The 23,988-nt window shown below is 38.0% G+C and overlaps 1 protein-coding gene across 2 annotated transcripts in view; it reads right to left on the bottom strand.

The window, feature by feature from the left end:
- The window catches only part of SNX4 (sorting nexin 4), a 74,308-nt gene that overhangs the window by 34,260 nt on the left and 16,060 nt on the right, over positions 1–23,988 (bottom strand). For both annotated transcript variants that reach the window (XM_021070204.2, XM_084990888.1), the window contains exons 3-7: positions 20,903–21,038; positions 20,676–20,825; positions 17,432–17,479; positions 11,239–11,294; positions 5,835–5,907 (exon numbers count right to left, since the gene is read on the bottom strand). In XM_021070204.2, coding sequence (XP_020925863.1) covers positions 5,835–5,907; positions 11,239–11,294; positions 17,432–17,479; positions 20,676–20,825; positions 20,903–21,038 — 463 coding nt within the window. The remainder of the gene's footprint in view (positions 1–5,834; positions 5,908–11,238; positions 11,295–17,431; positions 17,480–20,675; positions 20,826–20,902; positions 21,039–23,988) is intronic.

Here is a 23,988-nt window from a genome sequence, read left to right as displayed (position 1 = left end):
ATGACATTTGTAAGAGTCCTAGCAATAAGCAAGGTGGCTCAATGAAAATCAGTTCTTGGAGTTCCCATTGAGGCTCAGTGGTAACAAACCCAACCAATATCCATGAGGACACGGGTTTGATCCCTGGCCCGCTCAGTGGGTTACGGATTTAGCATTGCCATGGGCTGTGCTGTAGGTCACAGACGATGCACGGACCCGGCGTTGCTGTGGCTGTGGTGCAGACTGGCAGCTGCAGCACCAATTTGACCCCTAGCCTGGGAACCTCTATTATGTCACACCTGTGACCCTAAGAAGAAAAAAAAAGAGAAAGAAAGTAAATCAGTTCTTTTCTCTGTCAATCTACTTGAATTCGCGTCCTTTGTCAATACAGCATTTGCAGATAGTTAAAAGCATGGCTAACGGAGCCAGACAAAGTTTTAAATTCTGGCTCTCCATATCTACATACAGAGTGACATTAGGCAAATTACTTAACTTCATTTGCCTCTGCTTCCTAATTTGTAAAATGGGGACAAAAATAGTACTTACCTTCAAAAGGCTATTGTGGGAATTAGCTAAAAATAACACAATAAGCTTGGCTTACAACAGTAAGTAGATATTAGATATTAGTATTATTTTCCTTTTGTTTTAGTTTACAAAACATAAATTATCTCATTTGAGTTCCACAACCCTATGAATAATGCACTCACTCAAATATTATTTATGCAGTACCTACTACGTACAAGGCAGATATTCCTATTTTCCAGCAAGGAAAACAAACTCTGAAAGGTTACTAGATTTGCCTAAAGGGCCTGGTAAATGGCAGAGAGAAGTTCTAAGTCCAGTTCCTCTCAGTCTAAGGCCACTCACCCTTTCTAGCTGTTTTGTTTTGACATCTTAAATATTTAACTCTTCAACCTGTAATTTATTTTTTTCCCTATCTACTTTTAAAAGAATTCTCCTATACAGAAAAGACAAATAATTCTATTTTCTCTTAGTGTGTTAACAATTCATCATCTATCCAAAAGTGTCTAAGCTTTCTTCTCTTGACACTTTGAATGTTACAGAAAGGCCCTCCTGGTGGCACTTTCTCTGCTGTTTGCAGACTTCTGTCAGTGATGGGCTCTAACCTTCCATTTTTACTTTTCAGTTTCTGTCCTTGACTAAATAGCCTTTTGCCCAATTTTTTAAAAGAATTAAGATTTTTAGCTATTCTGCATTCTTCACTGGCATTCATCTCACTTATACAGTCAAAATTTCAATTCGACTCACAAATCAAATGCTGCCTTTCCTTTGAAGAGCTCAAGCTATCTTTCATGACAATTAAGTATCTGAAGCCTTCATAAAGTTCAGGATAAATATCTATACCTAGAATACTCTTACTCATGTATTACAAGCTCTCTGAGGACAAGGCCATTTTTTTTAAAGGTTCTTGTCACATATATGTTACTAACCAGTTCTCCCTGGTTAGTTATTAATTAAATTCAAGAAGCAGTTTATCTTAATGGCTTTTGTTTTTTTAACATAAAGTGTTAGCACATACATACATGTATTCATCTCATTCAGTGAATGTGGAGCAGGTGCCTACTGTGAGTCAGGCATTATTCTAGGAATTTAGGAGTGACAAAACAAAGCCTCCACTCTTGGGGGCTCCCATACACTAGTAGAGGAGATAATTAACAAATGAGTACAAGATACAATGTCTGCGTTGCTCTAAGGACCACAGCAATGACAGGGAAATGACAGGAAAAACAATAAAAGGAAAAAAAAAAAACAAAAAAAAACAGTGCATTTTATTTTACATAAGAAGCTCAGAAAAGATTTCTCTCAGGAGGCATTTGAGCCAATAAATGAATGACAAAAAGAAAAGGCCAATAGAGGATCCTGAGGGTGGGGCATGGGGGAAGAATGGTATAAGCACAGAAAAGAACAAATAAAAGTCCTAGGGCAGAAACAAGTTTAGCATGATTGAGAATAGTTAGAAGGACAAGGCTAAAGTGGAGTGTACAAAAAATAAAAAGAAATACAAAAATATTTGTGTGGGAGTTCCCTTGTGGCACAGTGGGTTAAGGATCTGATGTTGTCAAGGCAGTGGCTTGGGTCACGGCTATGACATGGGTTCAATCCCTGGCCCAGGAACTTCTACAAGTCATAGGCACAGCCAAAAAAAAAAAGGTATGTGGGAGACTTAAAAATTTCCTTTAACATCACAATTAGGAGTTCCCATTGTGGTTCAGGGGTAATGAACCTGACTAGCATCCATGAGGATGAAGGTTCAATCCCTGCCCTCGCTCAGTGGGTTAAGAATCCGGTGTTGCCATGAGCCATGGTTTAGGTCACAGACGTGGCTCAGATCCTGCGTTGCTGTGGCTGTGGCGTAGGCCGGCAGCTATAGCTCCAATTCAACCCCTAGCCTGGGAATTTCCATATGCGGCAGGTGCAGCCCTAAAAAAAAAAAAAAAAAAAAGAAACAAAACCAAAAAACATTACAGTTAAATTTTCTCATAGTCTTTAAGGATTATTAAATATTAATCATATTCAAAAATATACTTTCAGGAGTTTCAAACTGCTATGGCGCAACAGGATTGGCAGCGTCTTGGAAGCACTGGGATGCAGGTTCAATCCCCAGACCGGCACAGTGGGGTAAGGACCCAGTGTTGCTGCAGCTGTGGCTTAAGTCATGACTGCGGCTCGGATCTGATCCCTGAACTCCTTATGCCACAGGGTGGTCAAAAGAAAAAAAACAAAAACAAAAAAAAAAAAATATATATATATATATATATATGTATGTATATACACACGTGCACACGTTCAGCAAAAAACCAGATATAATCACTATCCTACCTTGACTTGTGACAGTTTCCTAATTTGCTTTACAGAAGCAATTGCCCATACCTTCTTGCAGGCTAAATGATCTATAGAACAGTTTCCTAACAATGACAATTACTTCCTCCCTCATTTAGATCTCACTTAAATTTATTCCTTATGCTTGGATTTTCTGAGTGTTTAACTGTTACACTTTGTTCCATTCACCATCTCGATATTTCTGATAAATCTCTTTCTGGCTGGTTTTTCTACTTTGCCCCTTAGTTTCCTCTGAGACAACCTCTCAATACCTGGGGTTAGTCATGTGACTGCTTAATAGTGTACTTCTGCCTACTCGAGACTCCCAGAACTATTAAGCTTCCTGCTAAAATGATGCTTTCTACAGTGTGCCCGTGCCCCTGGCTGAAGCCTTTAAGGAGAAGACAGCTTTCATAATCAGCCAGACCTCTTAAGTTGATTCTCCAAGTTTTCTAGCCCAGAAAACAAAGCAGCATCCTTTCAGTCTTCTGGGGTGTTTCCCTCACCTCCACTTCCCACAAGCACTGCTGCCTAATAAGCCTGGGTAATTTCAAAGCAACTAAAGGCCTAGAAATTTTATCTCATCAATCCACAGTCTTTTCCAATACCCAGTTCTTTGACCAAAACCTAATAATTATCACAGGTACCTTTTCTTTTCCTAGAAAGTATTGAAGGAGTCCTGTAGTACTCCGGTTACACAGGAAATTAGGCCAATAGGAGGTTATTTTGGAAGGCTTAAATTCTATTATATTTTTTTATACGTATAAAAATCTTTAGACATACAAAAAGTAGAGAATAAAGCAACAGAAATAGAAGCAAAAACAAACCAATGGGACCTAATCAAACTGACAAGCTTTTGCACAGCAAAGGAAACCATAAAAAAAAAAAAAAAAGACAACTTACAGAATGGCAGAAAATAGTTTCAAATGATGCAACTGACAAGAGCTTAATCTCTCAAATATACAAACAACTTATACAACTCAACAGCAAAAAAGCCAATAGTCCAATGGAAAAATGGGCAAAAGACCTGAATAGGCATTTCTCCAAAGAAGATATACAGATGGCCAACAAGCACATGAAAAAATTCTCAACATCCCTGATTATTAGAGAAATGCAAATCAAAACTACTATGAGTACCACCTCACACCAGTCAGAATGCTCATCATTAATTAATAAGTCCACAAATAACAAATGCTGGAGGGGATGTGGAGAAAAGGGAACCCTCCTGCATTGTTGGTGGGAATATAAGCTGGTACAACCACTATGGAGAACAATATGGAGGTACCTTAGAAAACTATATATCAAACTACCATATGACCCAGCAATCCCATTCTTTGGTATATATCAGGACAAAACTTTCCTTGAAAAAGACACATGCACCCTCATATTCATTGCAGCACTATTCACAATAGCCAAGAAACAACCTAAATGTCCATCAACAGATGACTGGATTAAGAAGATGTGGTATATATATACACAATGGAATACTACTCAGACATAAAAAAGAACAAAATAATGCCATTTGCAGCAACCTGGATGGAACTAGAGACTCTCATACTACGTGAAGTCAGAAAGAGAAAGACAAATACCATTTGATTTCACTTATACCTGGAATCTAATATATGGCACAAATGAACCTTTCCACAGAAAAGAAAATCATGGACTTGGAGAACAGACTTGTGGTTGCCAAGAGGGAGGAAGTGGGAGGGACTGGCAATCTGTGGTTAAAACATGCAAACTTACTGCCTTTGAATGGATAGGCAATGAGATCTTGCTGTATAGCACTGGGAACTATATCTGGTCACTTCTGATGGGGCATGATAATGTAAGAAAATAGAATGTGTACATGTATATGTGACTGGGTCACCTTGCTGTGCAGTAGAAAATTGATAGAACACTATAAATGAGCTATAATGGAAAAAATAAAAATCATTATACTAAAAAAAGTAGAGAATAGCAGGATTTACTCCCATGTCCCAACACTCATCTTCAACAATATCACATGGCCAATCCAGCTGCATCTAAAACTGCCCTTGATTTTCACCCCTTACTAGTAGACCCTTTCATTAAAACAAATACCAGATAATATATTTCAGGATAATTTCAATCAGCATTATGATTCTAGACCTGGTAACGCAACATCTTTCAAAGCCTTTACGGCAAGTTCTAAGGTTTCCTTTAGATTAACCCAAAGGACCAGAGTGTGACACAACATTTTTCAGGAACCACATTAACTTACCCCAAAATATTTTTCTCCCTGTTACAGCCAAACAGTATGGTTAAGTACAATCATTATTCCTAGATTTCTTGCTCCTTTTGTCATGGCAGATCATAACCCTACATGAGTTTATACAGTAGAATTTAAGAGCACAGACGCCGTAAGGCCTAATATAATATATTCACCAACCCTTAAAAAAAAAAACAAAAAAACAAAGCTTGACAAAATAGAGCAGATCTAAACCCCTACATATAGTTAATTATATTCCAACACTGAAATGGTAGGCCATTTGGCAAGACAACTATAAACAAACCACGGAGAAAACAATAGGCTAAAATTCGTCAGGTTATTTATGTCAGAAAACATTTCACATTAAAAAAAAAAAAATGCAATTCAGATGATGAACACACCAAATTTGGATATAAAAATCAGTTACTCATCATAAATACCTTCCACTACTTTAAACAGTGATTAAATGAAATGTGCTTCCTTATAAATGTCTGTCAAAAAGCTCCTGGGGGGAGTTCCCATTGTGGCTCAGTAGAAACGAATCCAACGAATCCATGAGGACACAGGTTTGATCCCTGGCCTCGATCAGAGGGTCAGGCATCTGGCATTGCTGTGAGCTGCAGTGTAGGTCCCAGACACAGTTCGGATCCCAAGTTGCTGTGGCTGTGGTGTAGGCCAGCAGCTGTAGCTCTGATTTGACCCCTGGCCTGGGAACCTCCATATGCCGTGAGTGCGGCCCTAAAAAGCGAAAAAAGAAAGAAAAAAAAAGCTCTTGATGCCTACTTACAGCTCTGACTCGAAGAAGATGTGAGATGACAGACTGCAGTTCATCACTGTAGTGTTTTAGTTCAGTAAATCTCCTGGAACAGGAAACAAAACATCATTTTTCTCATGAAAACAAGTCAAAAACTGAAAGACAAAACAGCAGTTCCTAGGAATGATGAAACTGATTCTACTTAACCACATGTTACCCTTAAATATTTACATAATGATACAAACTCAGAAAGTTCTAAAATAAAATAACCATACTTTTTGAGATATTTTTAAGGCAAAGAAAAGATGTCATACCTAATAATTTATGGAACTGAGGTACAGATAAAATATGTTGGCATGAAAATTACTTGAAAACAAAGAAAAAAGGAAAGACTTGATAGTACTAAAAAAAATCTCCATTAGGAGTTCCCGTCGTGGCTCAGTGGTTAATAAATCCAACTAGGAACCATGAGGTTGCGGGTTCAATACCTGGCCTTGCTCTGTGGGTTAAGGATCCAGCGTTGCCATGACCTGTGGTGTGGGTCGCAGATGCGGCTCGGATCCTGCGTTGCTGTGGCTCTGGCACAGGCCGGCGCCTACAGCTCTGATTAGACCCCCAACCTGGGAACCTCCATATGCCGAGGAAGCGGCCCTAGAAAAGGCAAAGACAAAACAAAAACAAAACAAAATCTCCATTAAAAAAAAATCTTATGCAACCATAAACTCATGGTCTCTAACCTTAATCTTCATGGTGCTCAGTAATCTTTGTATAATATGATATCCCCCATTCTCCATAAAGACCTGATACTTCTGATACCACTGCTGTTCAAGCAATGTCACCCTCTTCAAAAATTTGTTCTCTTGACATCAGTGTTATTTTCTCATTGTCTTCCTTTTATTCTCTGGTCACTCCTAATGTCTCCTTTGCAAGACACCTCCTTCACCCATCTCTTCTACCACTAACTTGAGTGTGCAAAGAACTCCTGAAGTATTTGCTGAAAACATAACTGAAGGCCTCTTAGTAAAAGAGGGGCGTGAGTAACCAGCACAACTGGATACAGAGGCCGCAGTGGGAATTAGGAGCATGAATTTATAACAAATGCACTCACAGGATTTAAGATGTTGGTAATCCTCATATTACACTTTAGAAAATGCCCTATAGTGTTGGCTTCTTTCGGGTTCCACCCTCGGTCTTCACCCATCTTACAAACAATCTTTCAATCTACACACACTATGCAACCTGTCAGTCACAAAGCTTCAATGTTATGATCTATATTCCAATGAATTCCAAATATCTATCTCTAGCTCAATACCTATCTCTCTAAAATGCCAGATCTATAAAGCCAATTGACTAGCGGACATTTGTACTTGCTTACATATCCAAAGTTCAAATTATCTTCCCCCATCCCATCAAATCTCTCTCCTCTGTATTCCCTAGCAGTTTAAAGAATAAAACCTAGGTGCTATCTGTATTTTCTTCCCCTCTCTTTCATCCCATACATTCTACTGATCACTTGGTCTACCATCTAAAAATGAGCCAAATATGGCCACATAAAAGCAGAAGACTCAAGGTCCTCCTTCTCACTGCTTTTAAGAGTCTAGTTTGAAGAAAGATAAACATACACGAAGGAGGTATTTTGGCAATCCCTCTGAAACAGTATTTCTGGTTTTCTAGATTTTAAGAAAGAACAGGATGAAGGTATTTTACTGATATAAACTATTTCAGTAATGGTCTGAACAATAATAAATCTACTGGGTAGGAGTTCCCGTCGTGGCACAGCAGAAACGAATCTGACTAGGAACCATGAGGTTGAGGGTTCGATCCCTGGCCTCACTCAGTAGGTTAAGGATCTGGCATTGCCGTGAGCTGTGGTGTAGGCTGCAGACGAGGTTCAGATCCTCCATTGCTGTGGCTGTGGTGCAGGCCCGCGGCCTGGGAACCTCCATATGCCATGGGTGCGGCCCTAAAAAAAATAAAAAATAAATTAAATAAAAATTAAAATTTACTGGGTCAACTAGACCTGGAACAGAGATTCTATGTATTAAGAATCTGTAATAACAATGACTGATATGGGGAGTTTCCTTGTGGCACAGTAGATTAAGGAACCAGCATTGCTGCTGCAATGGCTTGTGTGGCTGCTGCAATGTAGATTCGACCCTGGCCTAGGACTTCCACATGCTGTGGGCGTGGCCAAAAAAACTGACTAATACAAATAATTCTCTTATCTAGAACTTAAGGCAAAAAAATTCTATTACTAATTACACATTAATTATATAGCTTCAGTGCTGTTGTTGTTGTTTTCATTTTTTGCTGCCCTGTGGCATATGGAGTTACTGGGCCAGGGATCAGATCCAAGCCGCAGTTGCAACCTATGCCACAGCTACAGCAACACCGGATCCTTTAACCTACTGTGATGGGCTGGGGATTGAACCTTGTGTCCTGGCACTGCAGAGACACCACTGATCCTGTAGCACCACAGCAGGAACTCCACGTTAATTATACACTTTAACAAGAACTCAGGAGCAAAACTTGGTTATGTTACTGGCCATATCACATTTAAAATTCTATTATATAACATGGGTATTAAGTAAAATTTAGCAATCTAGAAAGCTGGTGATCAGAAAAGGGAAGACAAAGACTTAACTGACAAAATATTTTTCATTAAATTAAAAAACATTCGGAGTTCCCACCATGGTGCAACAGGATCATCAGCATCTCTGCAGCCCTGGGACAGAGATTCAATCCCCAGCCAGGCACAGTGGGTTAAGGATTCCACATTGCCATAGCTGCAGTGTAGGCTGCAACTGTGGCTGGGATTTGATTCCTGGTCCAGGAACTTCATATGCTACGGAGAGTCCAAAAGAGAAAAAAATTCTACTGACAAAATACTAATATTAAAATATTTTGTCGCCACCTAGGAGTTCACTGAGGCTCATTGAGCTAAGGATCCAGCATTGTCACTGCAGCTGCTGGGGTTGCTCTTTGGTGCAGGTTTGTTTCCTGGCCTGGGAACTTCGACATGCTGAATATGTGGAGAAAAAAAAGCTGTCTCGTCTACATGCTCCTCTAATGAATGTACATTCATCAATGTCATAAACTTTGCTGCTTAGCTTCTCCAAAGCTATTATTGGAGGGTTACATAATTTTAGTTTTTAATTTTAGTTTTTAACCTAGGGAACATCTATTACATAACATGGATGTCATCATAACCCTTATAAAAACCTCAGTGGAAACTTAAATGCATATTAAATAGCAAAAGCCTTTCTAAACAGGCTCTGTGCTACATGATACAATGTTCTAGAAAAGGCAAAACTTATGGATACAGTAAAAAGATAAGTGGTTGCCAGGGCTATTGGGAGGGAGGGGTAAACTGACAGAACAAAGAGGATTTTTAGGGCAGTGAGAATATTTTGTATCATACTATAATGATACATATATGTCATTATACATTTGTCAAATCCATTTAACACCAAGAGTGAACCCAATGTAAACTAGGGACAAATAATGATGAGTCAATGTAGGTTCATCAATCACAACAAATGTACCACTCTGATGAGGGATAATGGGGTGATTGCACATGTCTAGGGTCAGCTGTGCAAATGTAAGCTGTGCAAATGGGAGCTCTGTATTTTACACTCACTTTTTTTCCCCCTTTTTAGGGGTGCATCTGTGACATGGAAGTTCCCAGGCTAGGGGTCAAATCAGAGTTACAGCTGCCAGCCTACACCACAGCCACAGCAATGTGGGATCTAAACCACATTTGCAACCCTCACCACAGCTTAGAGCAACACCAGATCCCCAAACCACTGAGCAAGGCCAGGGATTGAACCCACATCCTCATGGATACTAGTTGGATTTGTTTCTGCTGTGTCATAATGGGAACACCCCTGTATTTCACACTCACTTTTGCTGGGGAACTTAAAACTACTCTAGGAAATAAAGTCTATAAAAAATAAAATAAAAATCTCAATGGTTACCATCACAATTTCCTAATTACCAAAACTTTTAAATATTTACATTTTACATTCAAATTTTATATTAAAAACCAGAGGCATCATGTTAATGTGTTATGGCTGATAAAGTCAGGCTATCGGACTTGGCCCCTGTCTGCCAAGAATTTACACCATATAGAAATTAATGCTGAGAAGTTCCTGTTGTGGCTCAGTGGTTAACCAATCCGACTGGGAACCATGAGGTTGCAGGTTCGACCCCTGGCCTGGCTCAGTGGGTTAAGGATCTGGCGTTGCCGTGAGCTGTGGTGTAGGTTGCAGATTCGGCTCGGATCCTGCGTTGCTGTGGCTCTGGCGTAGGCCGGCGGCTGCAGCTCCAATTCAACACCTAGCCTGGGAACCTCCTTATGTCGAGGGAGCGGGCCAAGAAATGGCAAAAAAAGACCAAAAAAAAAAAGGAAAGAAATTAATGCTGAAGGCCTGACTGGAAAAATTTTAAACAGATCTCATAAACTTAGTGGCCAAAAATGGAAAAGCCTCATCCCCCTAAGCACATTTCTAACTGGAGAGCATAGCTAAACCAAGCACCAAGTAACGGTCCATAAAATGAAGGGCCTAGGGAGTTCCCGTTGTGGCTTATCGGGTTAAGAATCCATAAGGATTCTAGTTCGATCCTGACCTTGCTCAGTGGGTTAAGGATCCAGCATTGCCGTGAACTGTAGTGTAGGTCGCAGACACGGCTTGGATCTGGTGTTGCTCTGGCTGTGGCATAGGCCAGCAGCTGCAGCTCCTATTTGACCCAACCTGAGAACTTCCGTTAAGTGTGGCCCTCTAAAAAAGCAAATAATAATAATAACAATAATGATGAAGAGCCACAATTAGTCACCAAATTCAGAGAAGTGCAAAACCAAACCTTAAAAAATACCTAGATCCCATCCTAAGGAAAGCTATTTCCGAATACACCAGCTCCCTTTAATATAGAAATGCTCTCTCACAAATAGCAAACTGACATTAATGAAGTCAGGTAACTGTCATGTAAATAAATCTCCATGAAAGTATTATACCAGTATACATTTATCCATGAAGTTTTCTTGGTGTTCAAAGTAGATAGTTTATTATTAAAATAGATAATATATTGTATCTTTAGTTTTATACGTATCTGACAAGCAAAGTCATGTAAGAAAAACTTTTATATGAAATTAAAATTACTTTTCTCATTCTTCTGATACCTTCATCAACACTTAATAAATCCATCTAGCAAAAAATAGTGGTTTAATTTTCTAAAGCTTCAATTACTTACAACCCTTATCCCAATTAAAATACCAAATTTCAAAATCAGTTTTAGAGTGTAAAAGGATTTCACTAATGTGAATTACTATTTTAAATATTTAGCAAATAAAGTGCATACATTCAGAAATGAAAAATTAAATAGACTCATAGGCACCATTCAAAACAACATTGTAACTGTTATTAAAACAAAACCTTACTTGTCTGGGTTTTTCACTCTGAATGTTGCATTAAGCGCTTTTAACCTGGAGTCTGCCTGGAAAAAATAATTTATTCACTTAATACAATTACATTTCAGGGTATAAATCCAAACAGTTTTATTTTCCCTTCAGTTTTAAGATGCTCAAGTATACTTTTCTTCATATCATTTGTTTCAAACACATTAAACAACCCCCCCCAAACAGCCTAGTAGTTATTTTTTAAAACACTACAAAAATAACATTATAAATTAAACTGAATACATGGCATTCTACAATACCAAAGCAATGCAACTGTAAACACCAACATGCTAACAGGCACATAGTTCTTCATTACTATAACTCAGAATAGGTTGTGTGGAAAAAAAAGTTTACTTTTTCTCCAAATCAAGAAAAACAATAATCTGTATACATAAAGTAAATAAAACTGTTTTGAAGCCTACGAATTACTGAGGGTTGTTTTCAGGTAGCATCTCAACCAAATGTACATTGGTTCTTCTCATTTTCATGATAAGTATTTTAGAAAAGAAACATGGAAATATCTATGCCAAATTAAAACAAGCAAGGTGACATCAAATCAATTCCTTTATAGTGGAAAGAAAATGTTACAACTTTTCAACTACCTTTACTTACTTACTTCTACCTTCTTTCAAACGAAAGAGAGGGATCAACACTAAATAATAATTTTGTTGTAAAATTTATACTTAATATATATATAAATCTAATCCTCCCATTCTGTGTTCTCATTTTTAAAAAAATCTTTTTTCTGACCAAGGCACAAAAATTATAGGCTTCATAAAAGGCGGCTCAATCAGGAAGCAATTTCATAGTGTAGTTTGGTTTTGAAAAGCCCAATCAGCTTGAACATTTTATATTACTCCAACTTCTAAGCCTGAATTACGAATACTCTCAAAATAATAAAACAAAACAAAACAAAATTACTAGGACTCCCTAGATTACCTAGCTAAGAATATTTTTTAAAAATTCATCAAATATGTCACTTCACTCCAAAAACTCAGCCTCCTAGAATTTCAGACCAAAAGAAATTCAAAGACCTATCAAGAACATCCAAAGCTTGGAGTTCCTGTTGTGGCTCAGGGGGTTAAGCATCAACTAGTATTCCTGAGGATGTGGGTTCAATTCCTGGCCTGGATCAGTGGGTTAAGGATCTGGTGCTACTGTGGCTGTGGCGTAGGCCGGCAGCTACAGCTTCACTTTGACCCCTAGCCTGGGAACTTCCATGTCATAGGTGCACCCCTAAAAAGGGAAAAAGAAAAGAATACCTAAAAAGGTTAATTTTCACTGAATTCAGGGGACTCTCTTATTTCTAAAATCAGTACTTTAGCAACTCTTGACCTGTCTTACATCTCTAGGACAAAGGAGCTAATGCATGTCAAAGTCCTTACAATTAAGGTACATGTACATTTAAGGCACATATTACTCCCTATGTTCTTCAAGTGAATTAAAATTACTAAACACCAAGTGTTAATGACTTTATAGTCACACACAAATGAGATTCTTGGAGTTCCTGTCATGGCTCAGTGGAAACAAAGTCTGACTAGTATCCATAAGGACACAGGTCCTTATGGCCTCGCTCAGTGGGTTAAGGATCCTGAGTTGCCGTGAGCTGTGGTGTAGGTCCCAGACACAGTTCGGATCCCAAACTGCTGTGGCTATGGTGTAGGGCCACCAGCTGTAGCTCTGACTCGAGCCGTAGCCTGGGAATCTCCACATGCCGAGGATGTGGCCCTAAAAAACAAAACAAAACAAAACAAAACAAAAAGTTCCCCCCAAAACGAATGAGATTCTTTAAGGAATAAATTACATACAAACCATCAGCAAAAAATTTTCATTTGCTGAAAATGAAATCTGAATCTCATACTTTCTTTTTTTTTTTTTTTTTTTTTTTTTTGGCTTTTTGCTATTTCTTTGGGCCGCTCCTGCGGCATATGGAGGTTCCCAGGCTAGGGGTCCAATCGGAGCTGCAGCCACCGGCCTACGCCAGAGCCACAGCAACGTGGGATCCGAGCCACGTCTGCAACCTACACCACAGCTCACGGCAACGCCGGATCATTAACCCACTGAGCAAGGGCAGGGACCGAACCCGCAACCTCATGGTTCCTAGTCGGATTCGTTAACCACTGCGCCACGACGGGAACTCCTGAATCTCATACTTTCTGAGTCTCTGAATTCAAAGAAATTTCTGAAATTTCTGAATCTCACACTTCTTAATACCATCAATTTATTATTTATTGCTGATCACCACTTAGAGGGCATATAAAATGTAATCCATCACCATCCCAACCTTTGCTTACCAAACATTCTGTCAGGTCAGTCCATTACAACACTCCACTCAATCTGTTCATCATTTCACAAGATTCCGTAAAAAGAGAAATTACCTAAAATGTCACCAAATCAGAAACTTCTCCTCAAAGTTAGATCTCTAAAAACCTACCTACAGTTCCAAACCTGAAAGGTTACCATCCATCTTACCAGATTCCCCACTAAATATCTATAGAAGCTCTTACATCATTGTTTCATGCCACTGTACTTTATTTCCTTTAAGACAGCACCATCTGAAATTCCCAGGTTGTTTGCTCGTTTCCTAGCTGTCTGCTTGAACACAAGATCCAAAAGAAAAGAAAAGCACGGTGTGAATGGGGCCCTTAGAGTTTCACAACGGCTGTCAAAGCAATACTTTAATCTGTGTTGTTCATTTCTATAACCCCAATGCCTCCCACAAGAGAAACATGAAGTACTGGCTGAATGAAATGACTATCCTGGAGCCCCAACTCAGTCCCTTTTCCCTGTTCTCTTTTAAGCCCCACCTTTCCACCCTTTTCCAATTCCTATTACATACTTACTTTCCTTGTTCTAGACTTTATTTTTCCTTTATTTTCAGGTTCTTATCTTTCCCCAAAGCTTGCCGACTAAACTAGTTTGGCCTCTCTAACATTTTTCTTCCTTGACCCCATAGGTTGACTCCAGTGCAGGTTTCTCATTATTCAGATCTCAGCTCAAATATTCTCTTCAACCATGTTTGACATACTTTGCCCAGGGCAGTCCTGGTTTACACCTGTTGTCCTAACCTAATTATTAGCAGAGCCCCTTTTTATTCTCAAAAGCATCCCCATTTAAAGAGTTCTCACTGTGGTGCAGTGGTTTAAGGATCCTACTCCACTGGCTCAGGTGGCTGCAGAGGCTTGGTTTCATTCCTCAGCCCAGTACAGTGGGTTAAAGGATTCAGTGTTGCTGCAGCTACGGTGCAGGTCCCAGCTGCAACCTGGATTTGATCCCTGGTCCAGGAACTTCCATATGCCACACACATAAAAAAGTGTCCCCATGTGAACAATAAATTTTATGGTCACCTATCTCAAAATAACCCCTGGGAAAAAATCCTGCTGTCATAGTTTTTCACAATGATGACTGTTTTCATTTATATCACCTTATTACTTCATTTTAAAGTACCTTATTTAAATATTAATTTTCTCCAACTACTACTATAAGAACATGGAGCTTATGTTTCCAGCTCATTCACTGCTGTACACTCAGCACCTAGGATAGTACCTGACACTCTATAAGCACCCAACGTTTGGAATCTCCAAATCAGCAGAGAACCTAAAGGCCTAGATCTTATGTCTGTCAGTCCCTGTTCCAAACAAAAGACAGGGTTCCAGCTCTTCTGAATCAGCCTAAATTCATTCAAGGTTTGGGCATATGGATGATCCTTACTTTCATGTAAGTAATTTACCAAGTTAACCGAGTTGAAACTATATTATTTTAAACTAAAGTAACTAGTTTCCGTATGTTCATTACTCTAAAGTTCATTTGCTCTCCCTTCACTGAATTAACAGAAGTATCCTAGAAACAGTCAAGAAAAAAGGACGTCAATATATAGCACTGATGAAAAAAGTCTATTGCTCATATCTGTGTTAAATGGAGCATGGATTTTTAAAAAACTAAATTTTTCAATTATCTTGCTGAGTATAATAATTACTCTAGAACGATTTAAGAAAATATTAATCTAGCAGGCCCAAATATAGATTAAATTAAACATGTCTGAAAAAGGGAAATTTAAAGATGATATTTCAAGTTGAGAATGACAATCCAATACCAAGGTCAAATATTCTTTTCTTTTTTTTTTTTAATTGAGGAATAATTGACCTATAACACTATATTAGCTCCGGGCACACATCATAATGATTCAATATTTCTATACGTTATAAAATAATCACCACTAAGTATTCGTATAAAAAAACAAACATCTAATTCAGAACAATCTTATTTTCACTGAAATAAAGTTTCAAATATTCCTTTACCAAACATCTTTATATACGTTAGTTACATAATTAATAATTGAAAAGAGAAGTAATATAAGATGGTAATTAAGGGCTTTGAGGAGTTCCCAAAGGGGTTAATGAACCTGACTAACATTTATGAGGATTCAGGTTCAATCCCTGGCCTCACTCAGTGGGTTAAGGAGCTGGCATTGCCATGAGCTATGGTGTAGGTCACAGATGCGGCTCAGATCTGGTGTTGCTGTGGCTGTGGTGTAGGCCAGCAGCTGCAGCTCCGATTCGACCCCTAGCCTGGGAACCTCCATATGTCACGGGTGCGGCCCTAAAAGGACAAAAGGACAAAAAAAAAAAAAAAAAAAAAAAAATTCTGACTTGTCACATTATACTACTGTATAATACCGTAAAATCAAAGATTTTATAAAAGTGAAACTACGATTTTACCATAAGGCTACCCAAATACAAAAACATTATATCTAAACACTTAAATAGCACATGCATACAAGATTCAAACCACTCTGTAAACAGCATAGCCTGTAAGAATGGAGAAATTCAAGAGTTTCCTCAAGGTCACCAAAGTTACAGCCAAACACTGTGTTCAAGGACAAACAACTGATAACTAGTTACTAAACTAATGACGAGATCAATGACTAAAAATTTCTAAGTTTTCTATTATACAAAAAGAAATCACCAAAAAAAAAAAAAAAAATGCTTTGTTTGCTCTTTTCCTTGTTATTAGCTCCTAAAAACAGAAATCTTGGAGTAGTTCTCAGGAAATTCTATCAAAATACAAACTTTTTTTAAAATTTACAATTATTTCGAACCATTTCTAAACTTAACTTCTAGTATGCTGAGCACTATAATGAACTACAGACAAGAAAATACTATTTTTTCATGTAATCTGCTAACAAAATATTTATAAATTAGAGTCAGTTATGACAATTAGATAATTATATTCTCTGTGCAGAAAAAAATGCTTCTCTTGCCTTTTTGTGCTAAATTCAAAATACCTCCACACCAATGCACAAATTTCCAAGGGGTGTTCTTAAAATTACTGTAAAAGCATTTTGTTCTTACGGCCTATACCTACTGAACTTTTGTTATGCATTATCATGTGAATTGTTTATAAATTTATATATTATACCAATTATGTTACTTTCTCTACTTACCTATTTACACAAGAGATGAAAACTTTAAAAACTTTGCAACAATCAGTGATATATTACTTTTGGGAACAAGAGGGAGAAGAAAATGGAGTTAGGGCGGCCACTTTTTGACCAATATACTTTTTAATTTTTAGATAACATCTCCATTACCAAACACTAATTCTAATGACTGAATTTGAAAATGTGTCAAAATCTAATTAAGCCAGTAACACTATCAGATGTTGACAAAAAAATGAATCCTGTGCCCATTCAAAACTGGCCAGCATGTCCCAGTAGACAGAAGCATGACTGACGGCTTATCTTTTAGTCTAACTAGGACTGGAAAATCCAAGCTCAATTCTTCAGAAGTGTCTTTCCTATCTAATAGAATGAGTAACAACAGGGGTACCATGGAGAACGACAGTAATAAGGAAAGAGGGAAGAAAAAAAGAACATTTAATATAATATGAGCATACTGTGGGGAAAATCTATAACTTGTATCTAAATTACTGCTTCAAAGTGTTCTTTCCTAATTAAGGCCATAAATATGCCCAATATAGCCTCACAATTAATGAAAATTACACTAATCAAAAGTAAACTGCATTGTTTCTTTAAAAATCCTACTAATGATATTTGATGCAAAGCCTATTTCCAACATTCACTCATTCAATAAATAGCAAGTACCCACTAAGTGCATGGCACTGTGGTGGGGATTATAAAGGAACATGGCAAATTATTTCACACAATTATTCTTACCTTCAGCTGAAATCCAGTTTCATTTACAGTCTCTTTCCAGTTACCTTCCTAAAAATTGAAGTTAATTTTAGATATCAATGCAAAATAAAATAGCCCATAAGGAATATTCCAAATTAAATACCTATTATTCTATTCTTCTTTCAAGGGAGATAGAGAGGGAAGGAAAAAGAATTCTTTTCGCTTCAAAATTAAATATACAATCCAGATTCCAAAAGATTACCAAAGATGGGAGTTCCCCTGGAGGATCGGTGGCTAATGAATCTGACTAGTATCCATGAGGACCTGGGTTTGATCCCCAGCCTTGCTCAGTGGATTAAGGATCTGGCATTGCCATGAGCTATGGTGTCACAGACGAGGCTTGGATCCCAAGTTGTTGTGTCTGTGGCGTAAGCTGGCAGCTAGAGCTCTGATTTGACCCCTAGCCTGGGAACCTCCATAAGCCACAGGTGTGGCCCTCCAAAAAGACACACACACACACACACACACACACACACACACACACACACAAAGACGGACCCAGGATTATATAGATCTGGGCTTAAAAAACTTAAGACTAACTTTGACACCATTTGAGTGACACCAAAAAGTAGCATCTTCAATATCTTTAAGTATAAAAATGTTCACCAAAAGAATGATGTAATACAATACTTTGGAAATTCAAAACAAAATAAATCATGACATGCAAATAACTTAACAAAGCTGCTCCAAAAGGATCCGTAAGAATATGTAATACACAGCTTAACCAAATCCAATCCAACAATACATTAAAAGGATTGTACATCGTGATCAAGTGGGATTTATCCCAGGGATGCAAGGATTCTTCAGTATCCACAAATCAATCAATGTGATACACCACATTAAAAAATTGAAGAATAAATGATGATTTATTGAGGATCATTTGATAAATGAGGATTTATGAGGATAAATAAAGGATAGATGAGGATTTATTGACCATATGATCCTCTCAATAGATGCAGAAAAAGCCTTTGAGAAAATCCAACACCCATTTCTGATACAAACCCTTCAGAAAGTGGCCACAGAGGGAACCTACCTCAATATAGTAAAGGCCATATATGACCACCCAGAGCTAACATCTTTCTCAACGGTGAAAAGCTGAAAGAATTCCCGCTGAGATCAGGAACAAGACAATGATGTCTGGTCTCGTCACTATTACTCAACACAGTTTTGGAAGTCCTAGCCACAGCAATCAGAGAAAGCAAAAGAAATAAAAGGAATTCAAATTGGAAAGGAAGAAGGAAAACTATCACTATTTGCAGATGACATGATACTATACCTAGAAAATCCTAAAGATTCTACCAGAAAACTGTTAGAGCTCATCAATGAATTTGGCAAAGTTGCAGGATACAAAATTAATACACAGAAATAACTGCATTTCTATATACTAACAATGAAAGATCAGAAAGAGAAATTAGGGAAACAATCCCATTTACCATCACATCAAAAAGAATAAAAACTTAGGAATAAACCTACCTAAAGAGACAAAAAACCTATACTCTGAAAAGTATAAGATGCTGATGAAAAAAATCAAAGATTACACAAACAGAGGGAAAGACAAACCATGCTCCTAGATTGGAAGAATCAATATTATCGAAATGACTGTACTACCCAAGGCAACCTACAGATTCAATGCAATCCCTATCAAATTACCAGGGACATTTTTTGTAGAGCCAGAAAAAAATATCTTAAAATTTGTCTGGAAGCACAAAAGACCCAGAATAGCCAAAGACATCCTGAAAAAGAAAAATGGAGCTGGAAGAATCAGGCTCCCGGACTTCAGATTATACTACAAAGCTACAGTCATCAAAACTATATGGTACTGGCACAAAGACAGAAATATAGATCACTGGAACAAGATAGAAAGCCCAGAATTAAACCCACGCACGTACAGCCAACTAATCTATGACAAAGGAGGCAAGAATACAATGGAGAAAAGATAGCCCCTTCAATAAGTGGTACTGGGAAAACTGGACAGCCACATGGAAAAGAATGGAATTAGAACACTTCCTAACACCATACACAAAAATAAACTCAAAATGGATTAAAGACCTAGATATATGACCAGATACTATAAAACTCTTAGAGGAAAACATAGGCCAAACACTCTCTGACATAAACCACAGCAACATCTTCTCAGATCCACCTCTTTGAGTAATGACAATAAAAACAAAAAGAAACAAATGGGACTTAATTAAACTTAAAAGTTTCTGCACAGCAAAGGAAACCCTAAACAAAACAAAAAGACAACCCACAGAAGGGGAGAAAATATTTGCAAATGAAGTGACTGACAAAGGATTAATCTCCAAATTTATAAACACCTCCTACTGCTCAATACCAAAAAAAAACAAACAACCCCATCAAAAAATAGGCAGAAGATCTAAAGAGACAATTCACCATAAGACATACAGATGGCCAAACAACACATGAAAAGATGTTCAACATCACTAATTATTACAGAAATGCAAATCAAAACCACTGTGAGGTACCACCTTACACAAGCCAGAAAAAAAGTCTATAAACAATAAATGCTGGAGAGGGTGTGGAGAAAAGGAAACACTATGACACTGCTGGTGGGAATGTAAATTGGTGCAACCACTGTGGAAAACAGTGTGGAGATTCCACAGAAAACTAAAAATAGATTTACCATTTGATCCAGCAATCTCACTCCTGGGCATTTTTCAGAGAAAACCATGACTTGAAAAGATACATGTACTCCAATGTTCACTGCAGCATTATATGCTATGGCCAAGACATGGAAACAACCTAAATGTCCACTGACAGAGGAGTGGATCAAGAAGATGTGGTACATATACAAAATGGAATATTATTCAGCCATTAAAAGGAATGAAATACCAGCATTTTTAGTAACATGTATGGACCTAGAAATTATCATGCTAATGTAAGTCAATCAGAGGGTGAGACACCAACATCAAATGCTATCACTTACATGTGGAATCTAAAAAAAGGACACAATGAACTTCTTTGCAGAACAGATACTGACTCACAGACTTTGAAAAACTTATGGTTTCCAAGTGAGAGGGGTTTTGGGGTAGGGGGAATGCACTGAGGGTTTGGGATGGAAATGCTATAAAATTTGGTTGTGATGATCACTATACAACTTAAATATAAAATTCATTGAGAAAAAGAAGAACATGCAGTACACAATTTAAAATTTTAAAAATCCCCAAAAGATTTAAAAATAAAAAATTAAATAAAAGAAAAATACCTGTGTTAAGAACAAATAGAAGATTCTGTCTCTACAAAGGATGGGATGTGAAGCAACTCTCAAGAGGAAGTTTTCCAGACCAATTCGTCGTCTTTCCACAAAATCTGGATCCATGTTGTCAGCAGAGAGTTTATGCCAAACAAATTCTGCCTAGATAAAGAAAACGATCATGAAGAATAGTCTCAATGCTAAATGCTTCTAAACTATACTGCCATTTCACTTCTTACCCTTTTTTCTGGTAGAGGTGGCACGACAATATGTGGATAGTAAACTAAAAGGTAGTTTCTCAACAACTCAAATTCACTATACCGCCTCCATAGTGAGTCTGTTAGGACACTCTGACCATCAATATGTTCAACTGACCTGAAAAAGATAGAATAAGATTTCTATTCTTTCTTAAAAAATACATATGTGTTCTCATGACCTCCTTAAAAATTGGTAACTCCACTGACTAAATGTTTATGAACCCAGGCACTAATTAAAAAATCTCCCATGTATTATTTAACCCTTACAACAACCTTGGAGAGGCAGGGATTAGTGTCCACATTTCACAAATGAGGAAGCAGCTGCACAGTATATGCTTTTCCTATAATCCCAAATATCTGTGGGAAGAGCACACAGATACATCCAGTTCCTAAGCCCTCACTCCTAACCACTTTCTTCTGTTAAAGAAAACATATTTGAACTTAAGAGAAATAGTCATATTAAGAACATTCTGGAGTTCCCGTCGTGGCGCAGTGGTTAACGAATCCGACTAGGAACCATGAAGTTGCGGGTTCAGTCCCTGCCCTTGCTCAGTGGGTTAACGATCCGGCGTTGCCGTGAGCTGTGGTGTAGGTTGCAGATTCGGCTCGGATCCCGCGTTGCTGTGGCTACGGCTCCGATTCGACCCCTAGCCTGGGAACCTCCATATGCCGCGGGAGCGGCCCAAAGAAATAGCAAAAAAAAAAAAAAAAAAAAAAAAAAAGAACATTCTAAAACGCTCAGTATAAAATAATTCAGTTTATGTAAAATAGCTGACTTTCCCACACAGTAAAATCTGGCCTAGCCAGTTTTTCATTAAAGAAAAAGTATTTTTAACTCACTTCTGCCACAAGGAAAGAATATTCATGCTTAAGACCATGACACCAAAAAACCTCAATTTGACATTCTAAATGAATCGGATATATCCAAGTAGCAAAAAATATCCACAAAAGCAACATGTCAATTAGCTCTGAAAGGGTGGGGGAGAAAAGATATAAAAATTCAACTCTAATCTTTTTTTTTTTTTTTTTTGCTTTTTAGGGCCACACCTGCGGCATATGGAAATGCCCAGGCTAGGGGTCAAATCAGAGCTGCAGCTGCTAGCCCAAGCCAGAGCCACAGCAATCAGGGATCTGAGCTTCATCTGCAACCTGTGCCAAAAGATTATGGCAACAACAGATCCTTAACCCACTGAGCAAGGCCAGGGATCAAACCCACATCCTCATCGATACTAGTCAGGTTTGTAACCTGCTGAGACACAATGAGATCTCTCAACTCTAGTCTTATCTTTAATATAAAGAGCTGCAGGCAATGCTATGTCTCATCCATATAAAAGTTCAATTTATAGTTAGGGGACAGTTAGGGTAAAATTATACAAAGAGTATTTGAAATTATTCTGATCAGAGATTTCTGCTAGCATTATCACAATTAGAAAACATCAGTCTTCTAACATTAAAAGAAGCTTCCCATTTCCTGTTTGCTTGACAATAACTGACATGCCCTCCAAGAAACATGCATATAACCACAATGCCCATTTGTACATTATGGCGTAAAAGCACAGAGGCTAAGTCAGTCTTAGAATAAAGTTCTGAGAAGGCATATACACAACACAACAGATGTTCTATGTTTTCATAATTTATAGATTAAGTTTGCCACTACAGTTATTCATCACATATTAATAAAAAAGGAAACAAAATATGAAATTCAAAATGTAAGAATAGCTCCCATGAAAAAGATAAATGGCTATTAAATCATAATTCATTTTAAAGAGCTTACCTAACCATAGGCTATGACTAATACTACTCTAATTCAGGTTTTCGACTTCAGCTAAAAAAAAAAATCTTGGGTTAATACCAAATATCAAACTATTCAAAATCATTACCAACAGAATAAACATCTTGCTAGTAAGTAAACAAATGCAGCCTATAAGCAGAACACCTAAAGTCTATCAGAAGACCTACTACACTACTATATGTTGGTTTTTTTCTTTTTTTTGGCCACACCCAAGGCATGTGAAAGTTTCCGGGCCAAGGATCAATCCTGCACCACAGCAGCACCAACACCAGATCTTTAACCCACTGTATCACAAGAAAATTCCTCCTCTTCTTTTTTTTAAATGGCCACAAAAGGCAGGGCCTAGTCACTAGAAAACGTCTAAAGGCACAGAGATTTTCTTTAGACCCCAAACCACCCAATTTACCCAATCATTTAACAAATATTTACGAGTTCTCGTCATGGCGCAGCAGAATCGAATCTGACTAGGAACCATGGGGTTGCAGGTTCGATCCCTGACCTCACTCAGTGGGTTAAGGATCCTGTGTTGCCGTGAGCTGCTGCGTAGGTGGCAGACATGGCTCAGATCTGTCATTGCTGTGGTTGTGGTATAGATCGGCAGCTGTAGCTCTGATTGGACCCCTAGCCTGGGAACCTCCATATGCCACAGGTGCAGGCTTAAAAAGCAAAAACGAACAAACATAAAAAGCACATAATTGGTTTTACATGAAACATTTGATTTAACCCTGACAATAAAGTAGGTAGTATCATAACCCTCTTTTACAAATTAGAAGAATTAAGTAAAGACAACATATAGCCTCCCAAGCCATGGAGTCATTCTTACCTATTATTACATACAGTACTCTTACCCATTTTAAAAGGTTCATATTAGGAGTTCCCGTCGTGGCTCAGTGGTTAACGAATCCGACTAGGAATCATGAGGTTGCGGGTTCAATCCCTGCCCTTGCTCCGTGGGTTAACGATCCAGCGTTGCCGTAAGCGTGGCGTAGGTTGCAGACGTAGCTCAGATCCCTTGTTGCTGTGGCTCTGGCATAGGCTGGTGGCTACAGCTCCGATTAGACCCCTAGCCTGGGAATCTCCATATGCTGCAGAAGCGGCCCTAGAAAAGGCAAAAAGACAAAAAAAAAAAAAAAAAAAAGGTTCATATTCTATGAACAGGAAAACAAAATCTCTGGAGAAATTAAATCAGCAACTTTATCAGAAAGAGAAAGACAAATACCATATGATATCACTTATAAGTGGAATCTAAAATATGGAACAATTGGAGTTCCTGTCG

The sequence above is a fragment of the Sus scrofa genome, chromosome 13 (assembly GCF_054392235.1).
Source record: "Sus scrofa isolate SSC_HxYL_T2T_F1_AM1 chromosome 13, Sscrofa_HxYL_maternal_Yorkshire_Landrace_v2.0, whole genome shotgun sequence".
Classification (NCBI taxonomy): domain Eukaryota; kingdom Metazoa; phylum Chordata; class Mammalia; order Artiodactyla; family Suidae; genus Sus; species Sus scrofa.
The sequence above is the reverse complement of the archived record's forward strand: the minus strand, read 5'-3'. Positions and strand labels throughout refer to the sequence as shown.